This window comes from Narcine bancroftii, chromosome 12 (assembly GCF_036971445.1).
Source record: "Narcine bancroftii isolate sNarBan1 chromosome 12, sNarBan1.hap1, whole genome shotgun sequence".
Lineage (NCBI taxonomy): Eukaryota > Metazoa > Chordata > Chondrichthyes > Torpediniformes > Narcinidae > Narcine > Narcine bancroftii.
Window position 1 is genome coordinate 13,451,861 of NC_091480.1, and position 15,783 is coordinate 13,467,643.

A 15,783-nucleotide genomic window follows, 5' to 3' on the forward strand; every position below is an offset into this window, starting at 1 on the left:
TCTTCTTTTCTCTGACAACAGATGCTGCTGGGCTCTCTAAGTATTATTTCAGAATTTGAGGGTGTTCAGTTCTCTGTTCTTTCTAGTACTTTTTCTCTCTGTTCTTCAACTTCTCTACCTCTGATTAACAAGCCTGCACTCTTTCCACCACCCAGCACCACTCTCACTTGTAGCATTCAGAATCTTTGGAGGTCTCTATTTTGTCCACCTTCCCCTTTTGCAACTTTGATTTCTAGTTTTGAGTAAAGGTAATCAACCTGAATCATTAAATTTTTTTCTCCCACCACAGGAACTGCCTGATCTGCTATGATTTCTAGCATTCATCCTGCCTAGTATAGAATAATTTAACTTCTGTTACCTGCATTACCTTTAAGCACATTTAAACAAATGTGTTTCAAATTGTATTTCAGGAGGATGTTGTAATAAAATTAACCCAGGAATTGGCTCAGAAATTAGGATTAAAAATTAGGAAAGCATATGTCCGAGTTCAGGTGAGTATATTCTATACTATTTTTTTTCTTGCATCTTTTTTCCTTTTTAAATCTTTGTATTCATATTATTAATTGAACATTCATCTTTTTCTTGCAGCCTCCATTAATTGCCGTCCGTTCAATTCCTTCAGCTGAATCTTCTAAACAAGTAAGTTTATTGTTGTTTAACTTTTATTCATTGTATATATTAAATGTGCATGAGAGACTTCAGTATGTTTTGGGTTCACCTCTTTCATTACTGTAATATTAACTTAAGTTCTGAGTCCTGAAATATGGTTTCACTCAAAAAGTCGACCATCCACTTCTCTCCACGGATGCTGCCTGACCTTTTGAGTTCCTCCAGCATATTGTATTTTTTCTCCAAATTCCAGCATCTGCCATTCTCTTGTCTTTTAACTTTTTAAGTTCTATTTTTTAATACAAAGGACATAATTTGGTGCATTTTATTTGTTGCATTGAAACAATTATCCACTTGCTCTGTTTATAAAAAAAAACTGCTCAATAAATTTCAAATTTTTTCCTTCGCAATTTCTTTGTGAATTTAATTAACTTACAATGAGAATCACTTTTTAAAAAAAATTGCAACATTACAGTAAAAAATGAATAAAACATTAATCAAATATCCATAGCCAATTATACAAAAAAAGTACTTTTATATTTTTCTCCCCATCCCCCCCACCCAAAAATAAGAAAAGAAACACCCACCATTTAATAAACAATAATATTGGCAGAGACAATCATTAATTGTTATTTAAAAATTACTAATTAAGAGGAGTGGACAATGAGAATTATCAATGAAAAACAACTGCCGAGTTCCTCAAATGAATCCATTAGGTCTGCAATTTCAAATTGGAAAAAATGCTGTGTTATCATTGATCACCTATAATTCGGATATTAAATTTATGTGGATTTAAATTTCCATTAGCTTCAAAAAGTGTTTGTCATTTTATTAATATTAATTATATAAAAATGCTTGTGGGTCCTGTTGCCTTAACTAGCTTTTAAGTGTTTGTTTGAGGCAGCGCTTGAGAATTTTTTTTTGTGCGTGATATGAGGATTAAAAAAATAATGTGTTTTGAATGTTACCATCCAATATGAGTAATATTTTTTAAAAATTAATTTAGACATACAGCACAGTAACAGGCTATTTTGGCTCACATTTCCGTGCCGCCCAATTTTAAACCCTATTAACCTGCACCTCCGGTTCATTTTGAATGGTGGGATGAAACCGGAGCCCCCGGAGAAAACCCACGGACAAATGGGGAGAATGTACAAACTCTTTACAGGCAGCGTGGGACTTGAACCCCGGTCCATTTCCGATTGTTGGCGCTGTAAAGGTATTACGCTAACTGCTGCACCAACTGTGCCGTAAGATGCAGAATAATGCAGTGAATTTGCCATCAGAACTTTGGGTATTGTCCCTACGAGTTCCAAACAAAAGCCAAGACTGCTCAAATCTGAAGCTAAACACAATTTGCTGGAGGAACTCAGCAAACCTTGCTGAAGGATTCGATCCTGAAACGTTGAGCATTCTTTTTCTCTCGCTGTAAACTCATCCCACTAAGTTCCTCCAGTAGACTGTGTTTGTTCCAAACCAAAGCTACTGGAAAGTGCTTGCTGGTATCAAGAGGGAAAATGAGTCTCAAATCCCTGCCTCTGGAAAAGAGCAAATTTTGGCAAAAGCCAATCTCTGATGCTTTTCTTCATGGCCAGTGGCAATTGCAATAAATGAGAAGAAAATAAAATCTGCCTCAATAAAAAAAAGTGATCAAATGATATGCTTGTTTTAACAGTTAAGACACTGAGAATTATTTAATGTTTCTCCTGTTAAAAGCAATGTTGATTTTTTAAAATTATAATATTTTTTATTGAATGAAGTATGTGGACTTTGTCAGTTTTACTACTTTATTCTATGATACTTCCAAGTCACTAATACTTTTTTATTATTAATTTTATGAAATTTATTGCCAATCCTACATTGCTTCAAGGAGCTACGGTCAGCCAACATAGGATTAGGGCCTTTGACTGTGGGCAACCATGATCCCAAATGAACAATCCCATCTGCCAGCACATGATTTGTATACCACCATTCCCTGCACATTCACGTGCCTGTCTAAATGCTTCCTAAATGTTGCTGTCATCTGTTTCCACCATCTCTCTTGGCAGTGTTCCATACATCTATCATTCACTGATGAAAGAAAACATGTTGATTGTGTGGTTAGAATATTTGCTGATCTCACTATTCTCCGTGCCTTTCTCCTGTATATGTGATGTACATAAATTACTTGCTGAAAATGTAAGTGGATAGGTTAGTAAGCTTGGAGATTATGTAAGTTGTTGTGGATAGTGTAGGAGACTATCAAAGGATGCAACAGATACGTTGCAAATAGAAACTTAGCACTAGATTCACAGTGTTTGCAGACTTTCCTGTGGCAAATAGATAACGATCAGTTGGAGAAATGGCCAATGGAGTTAAATCTGGACAAGTGTGAAGTGTTGCACTTTCGGAGTGCATCAGGAAGGATGTAGAGGCTTTAGAAAGGCTACAAAAGAGACTGAGGGTGAGAAGTATGAGGAGAGTTTGGACAAACTTGGGTTGTTTTTGCTGGAGTGTAAGAGCTGAGGGGACGCCTGATAGAAGTCTGCATAAAATTAATAGAGTTATAGGAGGTACAGAGAGGGCAGATGGTCAGATACCCAGGGTAAAAATGTCAAAGGCCAGATAGCATACATTTATGATGAGAGGGCAAAAGTTTAAATGAGATGAGCAGGACAGCGTTTTACACAGAGAGTGATAGGTGCGTGCAATGGATTGCTAGGTGTAGTGGTGGAACCAGATACAATATTAACTTCAAGTGGGTATTAGATGTATGAATATGTAGGGAGAGGAAGGCTATGGATCATGTGCAAACTGAAGAGAATGCGCTTTTTGCTAGGTCCAGACTTTGTGTGCTGAGGGGCCGTTCTTGTGATGTATTACAGTCTAGTTGCAAGTTTGAAATAATCAAGGATGGCAATTAAAATTTTCATATTTCTGCCTACGACGAGTGAGATAAAAACTTCAAATTTGAAATCTTGTAGATTTGAGAAGATAAATTTTAAAAAATCTGATGCTATGGATTTTTGAAGTGTGTGCCGTCAGAGCAAAAGTTCCCTATAAATTGGATTAATTGCTAACCATTATTACAGAACTTTTTTTTTCTCTGTTTTCCTCCAAAGCCTATCGATAGTTTGGATTCCATTGAAGATATCGAAACAGGTAAAATGAATTTAATTTTATATTCCTGCAAATTCTGCAGAGGCTTGGAAGAATTATTTGACAGTTTTTTCCATTCATGACGAGCATGGAAATAGGTAATTGAATGAGCTGTCTTCAGGAATTGTATTGCACACAAAGGAAGACAGAGATAGCTAATATTTAATCCAATGCTTTTTGAAATGTTTTCCCTTTCAGTGTAACAAAAAGTTGAATTTTTCTGAGATTATATATCTTTGGTTGTAGATTTTCCGGGAATAAGTCTGGGATCTTCAGTTGCCACACCTGATTCTTTGGATAAAATCCCTCACGCAGCAAGTGAGCCACCACCAATTCTAGTTGTTTCCAATTCTGCTTCACCTACAGTACATCTGTCCAAGAAAAACAACCTTCCTATGGCGACACAAATGAACGGAGGACAGATACCTTTTCAAGGGCATGAGTCGGCTGATGGAGACAAAATAGGAGAGGACCTGGATGAACTGCTGGATGCAATGTCTGCTGTGGAAGAAACTCCATTGGTAAAATATATCTATCTTAGTAGAGGATAAAACTTGAGCACACTGGAAGATTGGAAAATGGTCATTATTGTTAATGTTTGTCATTCATAATATGTAGTAACTGCAGTGTATCTAGATTTGTGGAAGTGTAATATCGAATCCAATTGTATCTGAATGTTTCCAACTTTTTAGTTTTGGAGAACATTTTATTTGAAAATCACCATGTAACTTTGTTTGAAAAATGCATTATTATTGGTGAAGGGCCCAGATTTTATACCTGTGGAACACCAGGATTAGTGTTATAAGTTCTCAAAGCAACAAAATGGAATTCAGATTTGAAGATTTATTTTTGGAATTCTCAGAACAATTGCAATTGAAAAGGTTGGGCTTGTTTTGTAAGAGGTTGAGGCCAGATCGAGGTATACTAAATTGTGTGGGGCCTTGGGTGGATAGAGAGATATTTCAAACCAGAGGGAATAGGTTTAAGGTGAGAAGTAAAAAGAGTTGGAGGGGAGCTGAAGAATTTCTTTCAGCCAGAAGATGGTGGCAATCTGGAATGCACTGCCTGAGAAGATGGTAGAGGTAGGAATTCTCACAATATTTAAAACAAACTCTTTGAATAGCCAAGGAATAGAAGGCTACAGACCAAGTGCTGCAAATGAGTTTATTTTCGATGGGCCCTTGCTGACATGGATGTGGTGAACTGAAGAGGTTGTTTCTGTGCTGTGTGACTCTAGTTATAATAGACTCTCTTAAAATGATGCAATCCTTTAAGTTGCTCTTTTCATCTCCAGGGACAAGTGTCCTGAGTCAGTTATTGCAAAGGGAACTTGTGGTTTCATTTTCCTATAGATTGTGTATCGCCAAAATTATTAAAATGGTGTTGTGATCCCTTTTGATGTTGAGATAACACTCCTGGTGGAAGGTCATGGAACTTATTTTGTAATTGAAAATGCAATTTTACGGCTATCTAATGGACCCGCTGTTGCTCCAGTCGTGATGACAAACTTGAGTAACAGTACAATCAAGTGTTGTTGAAGCAGCACTTACTCAGGCAAGTGAAGAGCTTTTCACCACCCTCCACATGGTAGAAAAGATTCAGGAACTCAGTCAATTGTCACAGTACTAAGCCTTTGATCTGCTGTTATACCCATATTTTCAGTGACTGGTCAGTTATTTTGCTGAATTAGTGGCAACGTTTTCATTGTTTTCAAAATGCTTAAAACATGCACTGCCCTGCAAAACAAGCATGTATTAGATTTGGATTCAATAATGCTCTTTTGGCGTCATTGATTATCTATTTTTCTCTGTTAGAAGATTAATATTTCATACAAAATTCCAAAATTTGGTCTGCTGCATAAATTAATAGAAAAAATACTTTGGTAGACATTAAATAAGAGCAGAAAATTCTGTAATTGTGTTGACACTTACCCATCCCTCAGTTAACATCTTCTTTGGCTTGGCTTCGCGGACGAAGATTTATGGAGGGGGTAAAAGTCCACGTCAGCTGCAGGCTCGTTTGTGGCTGACAAGTCCGATGCGGGACAGGCAGACACGGTTGCAGCGGTTGCAGGGGAAAATTGGTGGGTTGGGGTTGGGTGTTGGGTTTTTCCTCCTTTGCCTTTTGTCAGTGAGGTGGGCTCTGCGGTCTTCTTCAAAGGAGGTTGCTGCCCACCAAACTGTGAGGCGCCAAGATGCACGGTTTGAGGCGTTATCAGCCCACTGGCGGTGGTCAATGTGGCAGGCACCAAGAGATTTCTTTAGGCAGTCCTTGTACCTCTTCTTTGGTGCACCTCTGTCACGGTGGCCAGTGGAGAGCTCGCCATATAACACGATCTTGGGAAGGCGATGGTAGACATTAAATAAGAGCAGAAAATTCTGTAATTGTGTTGACACTTACCCATCCCTCAGTTAACATCACTAAAGAAACAAATCCTGTTATCCGTTTATTCATCCCCAATATTTCAAAAATAAAATGTATAACTTCATGACCGGAAATGTAACTGGATCAAACACATACAGGATGTCTATTAATAAATTAGTTGCCTCCTGATTTTTGGAAACCTCCGACTTATTTTCAGGGCAAAAGCTAGGAGCGTAATTCAAAACGCTTCACTCACCTGCGCAGTTCCAACAGCATTCTTTAATGAGAACAAACTCAGTGGGTCAGGCAGCAGCTGTGGAGGCAGATGGATGATTGACATTTTCGATGGAGACCCTGCATCAGGGCAAATGGCCCAAAATGTCAACTATCCCTCTGCCTCTTAGATGCTGCCTGACCTGCTTTGTTCCTCTTGAACCAAAAAGCAAACGGCTGATTACTACATGTGTAATCTCTTGTCTCTACTCTTTAAATCAATGCTTTTAATATGTATAAATTGACTGTAGCATTTTACAGAAGTAATGGTGACAGCATTTCAAAAATGATTTGCTGATTGTAAAATATTTTGGCATATATTTAAAATACTTCTAAAAATAATTTTTTTTGCCACATTAACCTGATTTATTTTACTTTTTTTAATTTCAGGACACCATGAATCGAAAAGGAAGCATTTCATCTCGCTTACCAGCCAGTCTGCCTTCTGGTATTCCTTATCCTAGTTCTGCCTTGCCACTCCAGGTTACAAGTAGTCATGTTCCTTCAGTGACCCTACCATCAGTCTATTCATTCTCAATGAATATGCTGCCATATGATTCACTTGGCTCCAGAATGGATACTTTAGACACTTTACCTATCATGGAGTCTCAGAGAGGTAAGAATTGTTTATCAAGTACACAACCAAATTTGAACAATGAGTATGCATTATTCTTTGTTTCAATAATAAATATAGTTATCTTCATCGGTTCTTCTGATCAGTGGAATGTCCTATATACTTCAAAGGGGTGATCATTTGTATGTGTTTGCTGCAGCTCTTTTTTTGCCAAGTGTTTCTTGATCTACCACATTTGGAAGATTATCATTGAGGTTCTCCGTTTATAGACCAACAAAAAACCATTTGTAATATTAAGTTACTGGCTAGTAAGCAGAGGCCTGTACTATTGATGTGGAGACACAAGTTTGATCGGTACATTGGATGTAATATCTTATTAGTATCTTCACGTTTTGTTATATTTTCTCTTTGGAAGTGAAATCTTCTGATGTTGGAACTGGAGCACAGGGACACAATGGTACCATTTCCTATCTGTCTGTGAGTAAACATCATTTCCATTTCTCTTATAAGATGTACAGAAATGAGTGATAATAGAAATTCAGAACAAAATAGTTTCTTTAAAGCTGCAATAAATAATTATATAGTGAGCAAAAATAGGAAACAATTTTCTTTGGCTTGGCTTCGCAGACGAAGATTTATGGAGGGGTAATGTCCACGTCAGCTGCAGGCTCGTTGGTGACTGACAAGTCCGATGCGGGACAGGCAGGCACAGTTGCAAGGGAAAATTGGTGGGTTGGGGTTGGGTGTTGGGTTTTTCCTCCTTTGTGTTTTGTCAGTGAGGTGGGCTCTGCGGTCTTCTTCAAAGGAGGTTGCTGCCCGCCGATCTGTGAGGCGCCAAGATGCACGGTTGGAGGCGAGATCAGCCCACTGGCGGTGGTCAATGTGGCAGGCACCAAGAGCTTTCTTTAAGCAGTCCTTGTCTGGTAAAGCTACAAATGTAGGTCCAAGGATTTTTCTGTGAAAATTGACTCTTGTTCTAGAAGATGTGCATGGTTTTCTGTTTTAAACATTGGCTCGTTCAAACTATTGCACACGGCCTTTCTGATTGCAGCACAAACTATTGCTAAGATGACAGAAGAAAGAAATTTATAGATGGTTACCAAAATAAAGTGGATTTCAGAGCAAGCAAAAATGCTGTGAAAGTGGACAGTACTAATCAGTGGATGCAAAATAGTGTTCTTTGAGAGGTTTTCTTGGTTTCATTTTTACATGAAATAATTATAATTTACAAATGTAGAATACATTTTTTTCCATTTTAATTTAAAACAATACATTGCACCCAGCCACCAAGGAACACCCACATCAAAGCAATAAAACAATGTCATTTACTCCAAAGTTCAAAAATTCACAAACGACATTTTCTGCATTTTTCACTAAACATTTTGCTTTATTTTTATTTCAGCGAAATAGTGCAACTAGCCTTTTCATTAATAACAGCAATATAGGAATTATAGGTCAAAATGGAAGTGCCTTCTCAAGAGGGACAGACATGGGAGCAACTGAATTATCCACACAACCACTTGGTGGAAATGCACTGTCAGAAACTCATGAATTTAAACAGGCCTGTTTGTCTTGTTTCAAAATAGGTGAGGAAAAAATCTATGGTATCTTAATTCCATTGTCAAATCTTTTCTCAGGAAGAAATTGATATTAGAAATGTAATTGTTGTTGGTTTGACTCCATTTGTATTTGAGCAGTGAGTTGAACTACTTTGTCTTTATACCAGCACACAAACATTTCCTGCATCAGGGAGCAGTGGGGTGGTTAAACATGCTTTGCTTCTGTAGACAAATATGAGATGAGGTTCTTTCATGGAGTAGATAAAGTAACTCAAGAATACCATCTAATTTCTAGCAAGTTATGACAGCCTTTTATTCCTGATGTAATACAGAACTGTGGTGTCTATTTTATAATTAAAATTAAAACTTCATTATCAGTGGACAAATGGCAATAAGAGTTAATAGTACAATTTGCACAGATAGAGTAAATATAACCATATAACCACTTACAGCACAGAACAGGCCAGTTCAGCCTTACTAGTCCATGCCGTAACAAATCCCCACCCTCCTAGTCCCACTGACCAGCACCCAGTCCATACCCCTCCAGTCCTCTCCTCTCCATGTAACTATCCAGTCTATCCTTGAATGTAACCAATGATCCCGCCTCAACCACATCTGCCGGAAGCTCATTCCACATCCCTACCACCCTTTGCGGAAAGAAATTTCCCCTCATGTTCCCCTTATAATTCTCCCCCTTCAACCTTAAACCATGCCCTCTAGTTTGAATCTCCCCCACTCTTAATTGAAAAAGCCTATCCACATTTACTCTGTCTGTCCCTTTTAAAATCTTAAACACCTCGATCAAGTTCCCCCTCAATCTTCTACGCTCCAGAGAAAAAAGCCCTAGTCTGCACAACTTTTCCCTGCAACTTAAACCTTGAAATCCTGTCAACATTCTCGTGAACCTTCTCTGCACTCTCTCTATTTTGTTTATATCTTTCCTATGATTTGGTGACCAAAACTGTACACAGTACTCCAAATTTGGCCTCACCAGTGCTTTGTACAATTTCATCATAACCTCCATACTCTTGAATTCAATACTCCGATTTATGAAGGCCAACATTTCAAATGCCTTCTTCACCACACCATCTACCTGAGTATTAGCCTTGAGGGTACTATTTACCACAACTCCTAAATCCCTTTGTTGCTCTGCACATCTCAATAGCCTACCATTTAATGTATATGACCTATTTAGATTTGCCTTTTCAAAATGTAATACCTCACACTTATCTGTATTAAATTCCATCAGCCAATTCTCTGCCCACACCTCCAGCCTTCCTAAATCTCCTTTTAATCTACAGTAATCTTCCTCACTGTCCACAACACCACCAATCTTTGTATCATCCGCAAACTTGCTTACCCAACTCTCCACCCCTACTTCCAGATCGATAATATATATAACAAACAATAGTGGACCCAGGACCGATCCCTGAGGAACTCCACTAGTCACCGGCCTCCAATTGGACAAACAATTTTCTACCACTACTCTCTGACACCTCCCATCCAACCATTTCTGAATCCATTTCACTACCTCCTTATTTATACCTAATGCCTCCACCTTTTTTTCCTAACCTCTTGTGGGGGACTTTGTCAAAAGCTTTACTAAAGTCTAAATAGACAGCATCCACAGCTTTCCCTTCATCAACCTTTTTTGTAACCCCCTCGAAAAACTCAATCAGATTTGTCAAGCATGATCTACCCCTGACAAAACCATGCTGATTACTCTCTATCAATCTCTGTACCTCCAAATATTTGTAAATACCATCCCTCAGAACACTTTCCATCAACTTGCCCACCACAGACGTCAAACTCATGGGCCTATAATTCCCAGGTTTACATTTGGACCCTTTCTTAAACAGCAGAACCACATGTGCAACCCTCCAATCCTTTAGCACTACCCCTGTGGCCAGTGACATCCTAAATATCTCTGTTAATGGCCCCATTATCTGTCCACAAGCCTCCCTGAGTGTCCTTGGGAATATTTTGTCCGGTCCCGGAGATTTATCCACCTTAACTTTTTCAACACAGCCATCACTACCTCCTCGGTTATCCTTATATGCTTCATTACCTCCCCACTATTTTTCTTTACTTCAACTGGTTCAATATTTTTTTCCCTAAGCAATGGAAGTTTAAGCTGTAATGTACAATTGTGTTGGAGAAACTCAGCAGGTCACACAACATCCACAGGAAGTAAAGGGTAAAAAGGTAAATGTTCTATTATTGTCATGTAATACTACATTTAGAATGTAACATACATTCAATTCTTTATCTAAGAAACACAAAGAGTCGCCACTTTGTCCAGCACCCCTCACAGAAATGAGGCCCTAGTGAAGAATGAACTAGCAACCCCTAGTTTTCAAGACCAGTGCTCTTGGCCACTGAGCTGTTCTCACTGCTGACGACCAATGCTTTGGGCCTGGGCCTTTTGTCAGGTTTTGGCTGGAAAGTTTAGTCTAGTGCTTAAATGAAGAGCACATTTATTGCAGAAAATAAATTGTTTAGCCACTGGTGTGCCAAACATTTTGTATTTAAGTCTTCTTTGCACAGGCCATGACGACAATTCTGTAATTAGTTTTTATAAGTGTTGGTCTGTCCAAAATTTTCCCCAATTTCTGAAGGTACCATTGCACTAACTTAAAATCCCACTGTACTCATCTTTGAAATGGGTGGCACAGTTGGACTTGCGGTCAGCACAACTCCCTTACAGCGATCGGGACTGGGGTTTGAATCGACTCCCATGCTGCCTTTAAGGAGTTTGTATGTTCTCCCTGTGTCTGCAATGGCTTTCTCCTGGTTTCCTCCCACCATAGAGCACTCTTTGTCTAAATTTCAAAGCATAATACAGGCTGTGTCTTTAAAGGGGAAAACATTTTTAAAAAACACTTTCTACTTTTTTTTTTAGATCCCAAAGGATTAACTTATACCTACACTGGAGAGGGGGACCATAAGTGTAAGAAAGATATTTTAATTGGTAGATTGAAGAATTCGGATGATAGAATATCTTGGAAGAAGATACGACCAAGACCAACAAAGAATCAGTATGTGGGACCCTATTACATATGTAAAGGTGAGGAATTATTAGACAGCATATATAAATGATGTATTGAATCATGGTGGCTTTTCACATACATTTCTGTTCATGCAAGCTGTTAATTCTCAAAACAATGTAACAGGAATCATGATTGTATTATGAGATTTTAAAATTAACATTTGGAATGAAAGGCCAGAATGAATTGCCTAGCCCTGATGACTGTGAACAAGATGAAGTCAAAGGTATTTAATTACTTTGCCGATCAACCCTCATGACCACAGAACCACTTGGGAAATGTGCGGGTGAGCAATGCGAAGCAGGACAAAGTGACTCCAGTTCCAACGATTCCTTGTCCATTGTAACCAAGCTTTTATTGTAGAGAATGTGACTACCCATCCAGGTAGTCATTATCATTCCAATAAACCATCACTTCTTGCCATTGTTTTTGTAACCCTTCATAAAAGCTTCACTGAGCTTTTGTCCATTTTGGCTCATTTTTCATACTTTTGGCTTCATGTCTACTTTACACTTGCACCTGAGTACATTTCTGTGATGAACACATGGCAAATATATGTATTGGTCTTTGCCCCACATCCTCAAAGATGCTCCATGTGCTCTCTCTTTATTCCCTCATTCTCATCTTTTCTTATTGCCAGATTTAACCACTGGCAGCTTTTTTTCTTCTGATCCATCACTCTGCCATGTATGACTCATCTTCTTGCACCTGATCCCTTGGTTTTTCTTGATTCTGATAATCCTCTACCTCCACCTGTCATGATTCACCAATCCCATATGGGGATCCTGTCATACCCCTCCCTCTCTGGCCTCTACACTGGCTTCTTGACTGCATTTAACAGTCTTGGTGAGGAGTTTTATTTTGAAATGTTGACCATTCTTTTTCTCCATCGAAGACCCTTGACTCCCTGAGGTCCTCCCCATTTGCCTGTATTTGGTCTATAGCCTTTTGAGCTGTTCTTATCCATACATCTGTCCAAATGACTTTTGATCATTATTATTGTACCTGCTTCTATAGCTTCCTTGAGCACAGGGATGGCCAAATTTGCTTAACATAGGAGCCTCATACACTAAACTTCAGATGTTTGAAAGCCACAAGATATGCAAAAATATCACATGCACGATTTTACTCTCACGTGCACATTTTGCTACAAAATTTTAAAATAAATATTAATACATATAAATATTTGAGATTTTTAAACTGCTAATTTGTATTAGTTTTATTAATCAAAAAAATACATATCCTGCATATGCATGTAATTGTCGAATTTTGTGGACCAATTTTTAGCGTAACATTTAAGGGATGGGGAGGTTGACGATTTCATGCTAACTACTTTTGGCCACGATCAATACCTGCATCGTTCAGGGCTTCGGGAGCTTGGATGGGTAGGCGGGACGGGTGGTATGTCTGCGTTCGAGGTATTGGGCGACTGGGACTAGGTAGCAAGTCCGTGGTCAGAGTGATGGGAGCTCAGGTGAGTGGGCGGGCAACCTGGGCCTAGGCAAGAGTCAGCAGGCAGGACGCATGTGGTCATACCCAAATAGTTTCACTTGCAAGCCACGCCCACTAAAACTCCCATTGTGAACACTAGCTGGTCCGATTCCCGACTCAGCCAATGTATTTCCACAAGCTGCACATTATATGTCAAAGAGCCTCAAGTGGTTTAGCTGTCCTTGTGGCTCGTTCCAGATACAGACGACCCACTGAGTGACAAAATTGTCCCTCAGATCCCTCTTAAGTTGCTCCCCTCTCACTTAAACTTGTGCACTCTCATTGTAGAATATTCTTAGCCCAGATTAAACATCTAGATGTTTTGGCTATGAGATTGAGTTAAGAGCAACAAATTAACTTTTTTAAAATTTTGTCAAGGCACAAGCAATATTTATATTTTGCTTTGCATTGGGAGTTCAAGAGAAAAATTATTTGAGCTGCAAAAAAAGCCATTTGCATTTTGCAGTTTGCACAGAAAATATCTAGTTGACATAATTAAGCTGTGAAAAATGAAAGTCTACAGACAGTGATTGAGGTAAAAACACAAATGCTGGAGAAACTCAGCAGGTCATGCAGCGTCCATAAGAGGTAACCAATATTTTGAGCCTGGGTGCATTTATGCTCATTTGTTTTTATTTTCAGATGTTGCTGCAGGAGAACCGTGTAGATACCCTGGTCACTGCACATTTGCATATTGCCAAGAGGAAATAGATGTATGGTCCCTAGAACGCAAAGGAGTATTTAACCGTGAGCTACTGTTTGCTCCTTTGGGAAGTATTAGGAAGATTAACTTGACTGTTGCCAAAATTCTTCAGGAACACCACGGCATTTTTATGTTCCTTTGTGGGGTATGTTGGATATGTTTCACTTTGAATGAATCATTCTTTTTTTTTCTCTCTCTGTGTTACTCCTGACAGATTGTTATTTTTTTCCATTTGTGGAGGGAATAAAATGGAATAAAGTAAGAGTACAGTAAAAAGAAATGTGATTTCATCCAAAGGTGTTTTAGCGAATGGGGTGAGAAGGTTCTTGAGATGTATTTTTAAGACTAAAGATTTTATTTTAACTATAAACCTGTGATGCTTTTTGGAAACGAGAGCAAAAATTGCAGGGGGCATAAGCAATGATATTTGTATCATTAGCCATGAGTGAGGTGCCGGAAGTTCTGCCTTTATTTAAGAAAAGCTGCAGACTTGTGATCTTAATATCAGTCACGGGTAAAGTTACTGGAGGAGATTTTGGATCTACGGTAAAACCCCTCGGTATCTGGCAGCTATAGGGATTAGTAGATGCCAGGTAAGTGAATTTTCTGGTTGCGTGAGATTCCATGTTACGTGATTGGCGAGCAAACTGGTGGGTCAATTTAAACTTACTTATTTTTTAACCTACTTCCACGATTTTTGTTGTTGTTTGTTTGAATTCTGGAGAGCAGGGCTTTTAATCTATATACGGATTGGGGTTTGTGCATGGGAAATTGTTCCTCAGAGATTTGATTCAAGTTTTTTTTTTAAGAGGTGACCAAGAAGATTGATGAGGATAGAGTGGGAGATGAATCCACATGAACGTTAGCAAGGCTTTTGTCAAGATACTGCATGGTAGGCGGATCTGGAGGTTTTGGTCACATGGGACCTAGGATAAGCTTGCCATTTGGATACAAAATTGGCTTGGTGGTTGAAGTCAGAGGATGATAATGGAGGATTGTTTCTCAAATTGGAGACCTGTATCTAGTGGTGGGCCACCTGTTCTTCATCATTTAATCAATAATTTTAAGAGAATCTAGTAGGTTTTCATATGACACTAAAAATAGTGGTATAGCAAACAGTGAAGAAAGTTAGTGAAGACTATAGGGATCTTGATCAATTGAGCCAGTGGAGTGAGGAATGGCAGATGGAGATTAACTTGGGTAAATATGAGGTGTCCAATTTTGGTTAAGTCCAATCCAAGACACAACATCCACAGTAAATGTTCGAGCCATGGAAAATGCAGTAAAACTGAGCAGGGTAGTGAAGATGGCATTTGTCATGTTTCCCTTCATCAGCCAAGACACTGAGAATGGGAGTTGGAATGTCGTGTTGCAGCTGTACGAGATGCAGCTGTACGTGTGCAGTTCTGGTTACCCTGATGTCGGATGGGTGTCATTAACCAGGAAAGGGTGTAGAAAAGATACGGTGATGTTAAGACTAGTGGGCTTGAGTTGTAAGCTGTGAGTTGATAAGGTAGGACTTTTTTCCTTGGGGCATAGGAGGCTGAGGGTTCATTTTGTAGAGATACAAAATCACAAGGAGCACAGGTGGGGTAAATTGTCAATCTTTTTTTTTCCCCAGTGTATTGGGAATAGACTTAAGATGAAAGGGGAAAGATTTAAAGGGGATATGAGGTTTAACTTTTTTTTTTACATAGAGGGTGGTCCATAAATGGAAAGAGCTCCCAGAGGACATTAGGATAGGTACAAGGTCAGGGAAAGTATAGAACAATGTGGGCCAAATTTAGCTCAGATAAGCACATTGGTTGGCATTGGATGAATTAGACTGAAGGTCTTCTTTCTATCCTGTATGGCTCTATCTGATCTCCACCATCATCTATAAGTATAACGTGCTGGCACCACAAAGCGGGCTGTTAAAAGTCTCCATGCTCTTGTGAATTGGTTGTGTTGTTACATTTCCTTCCACGTTCCTTTGCTTACTTGAATCTCAATATATTTTCTATTTCATTATCCATCCAAGCTATT

General features: G+C 38.8%; 1 protein-coding gene across 6 annotated transcripts in view; it reads left to right on the forward strand.

Annotated features, from left to right (window-relative positions):
- zc3h7a (zinc finger CCCH-type containing 7A) overlaps positions 1-15,783 on the forward strand; it is a 52,840-nt gene that overhangs the window by 15,904 nt on the left and 21,153 nt on the right. For 5 of the 6 annotated variants that reach the window (XM_069906881.1, XM_069906882.1, XM_069906886.1 and 2 more), the window contains 9 exons: positions 411-491; positions 589-639; positions 3,711-3,750; positions 3,994-4,268; positions 6,775-7,000; positions 7,374-7,435; positions 8,361-8,544; positions 11,420-11,584; positions 13,698-13,903. In XM_069906881.1, the coding sequence (XP_069762982.1) occupies positions 411-491; positions 589-639; positions 3,711-3,750; positions 3,994-4,268; positions 6,775-7,000; positions 7,374-7,435; positions 8,361-8,544; positions 11,420-11,584; positions 13,698-13,903 (1,290 nt within the window). The remainder of the gene's footprint in view (positions 1-410; positions 492-588; positions 640-3,710; positions 3,751-3,993; positions 4,269-6,774; positions 7,001-7,373; positions 7,436-8,360; positions 8,545-11,419; positions 11,585-13,697; positions 13,904-15,783) is intronic. The other variant, XM_069906885.1, reaches the window with a different exon arrangement.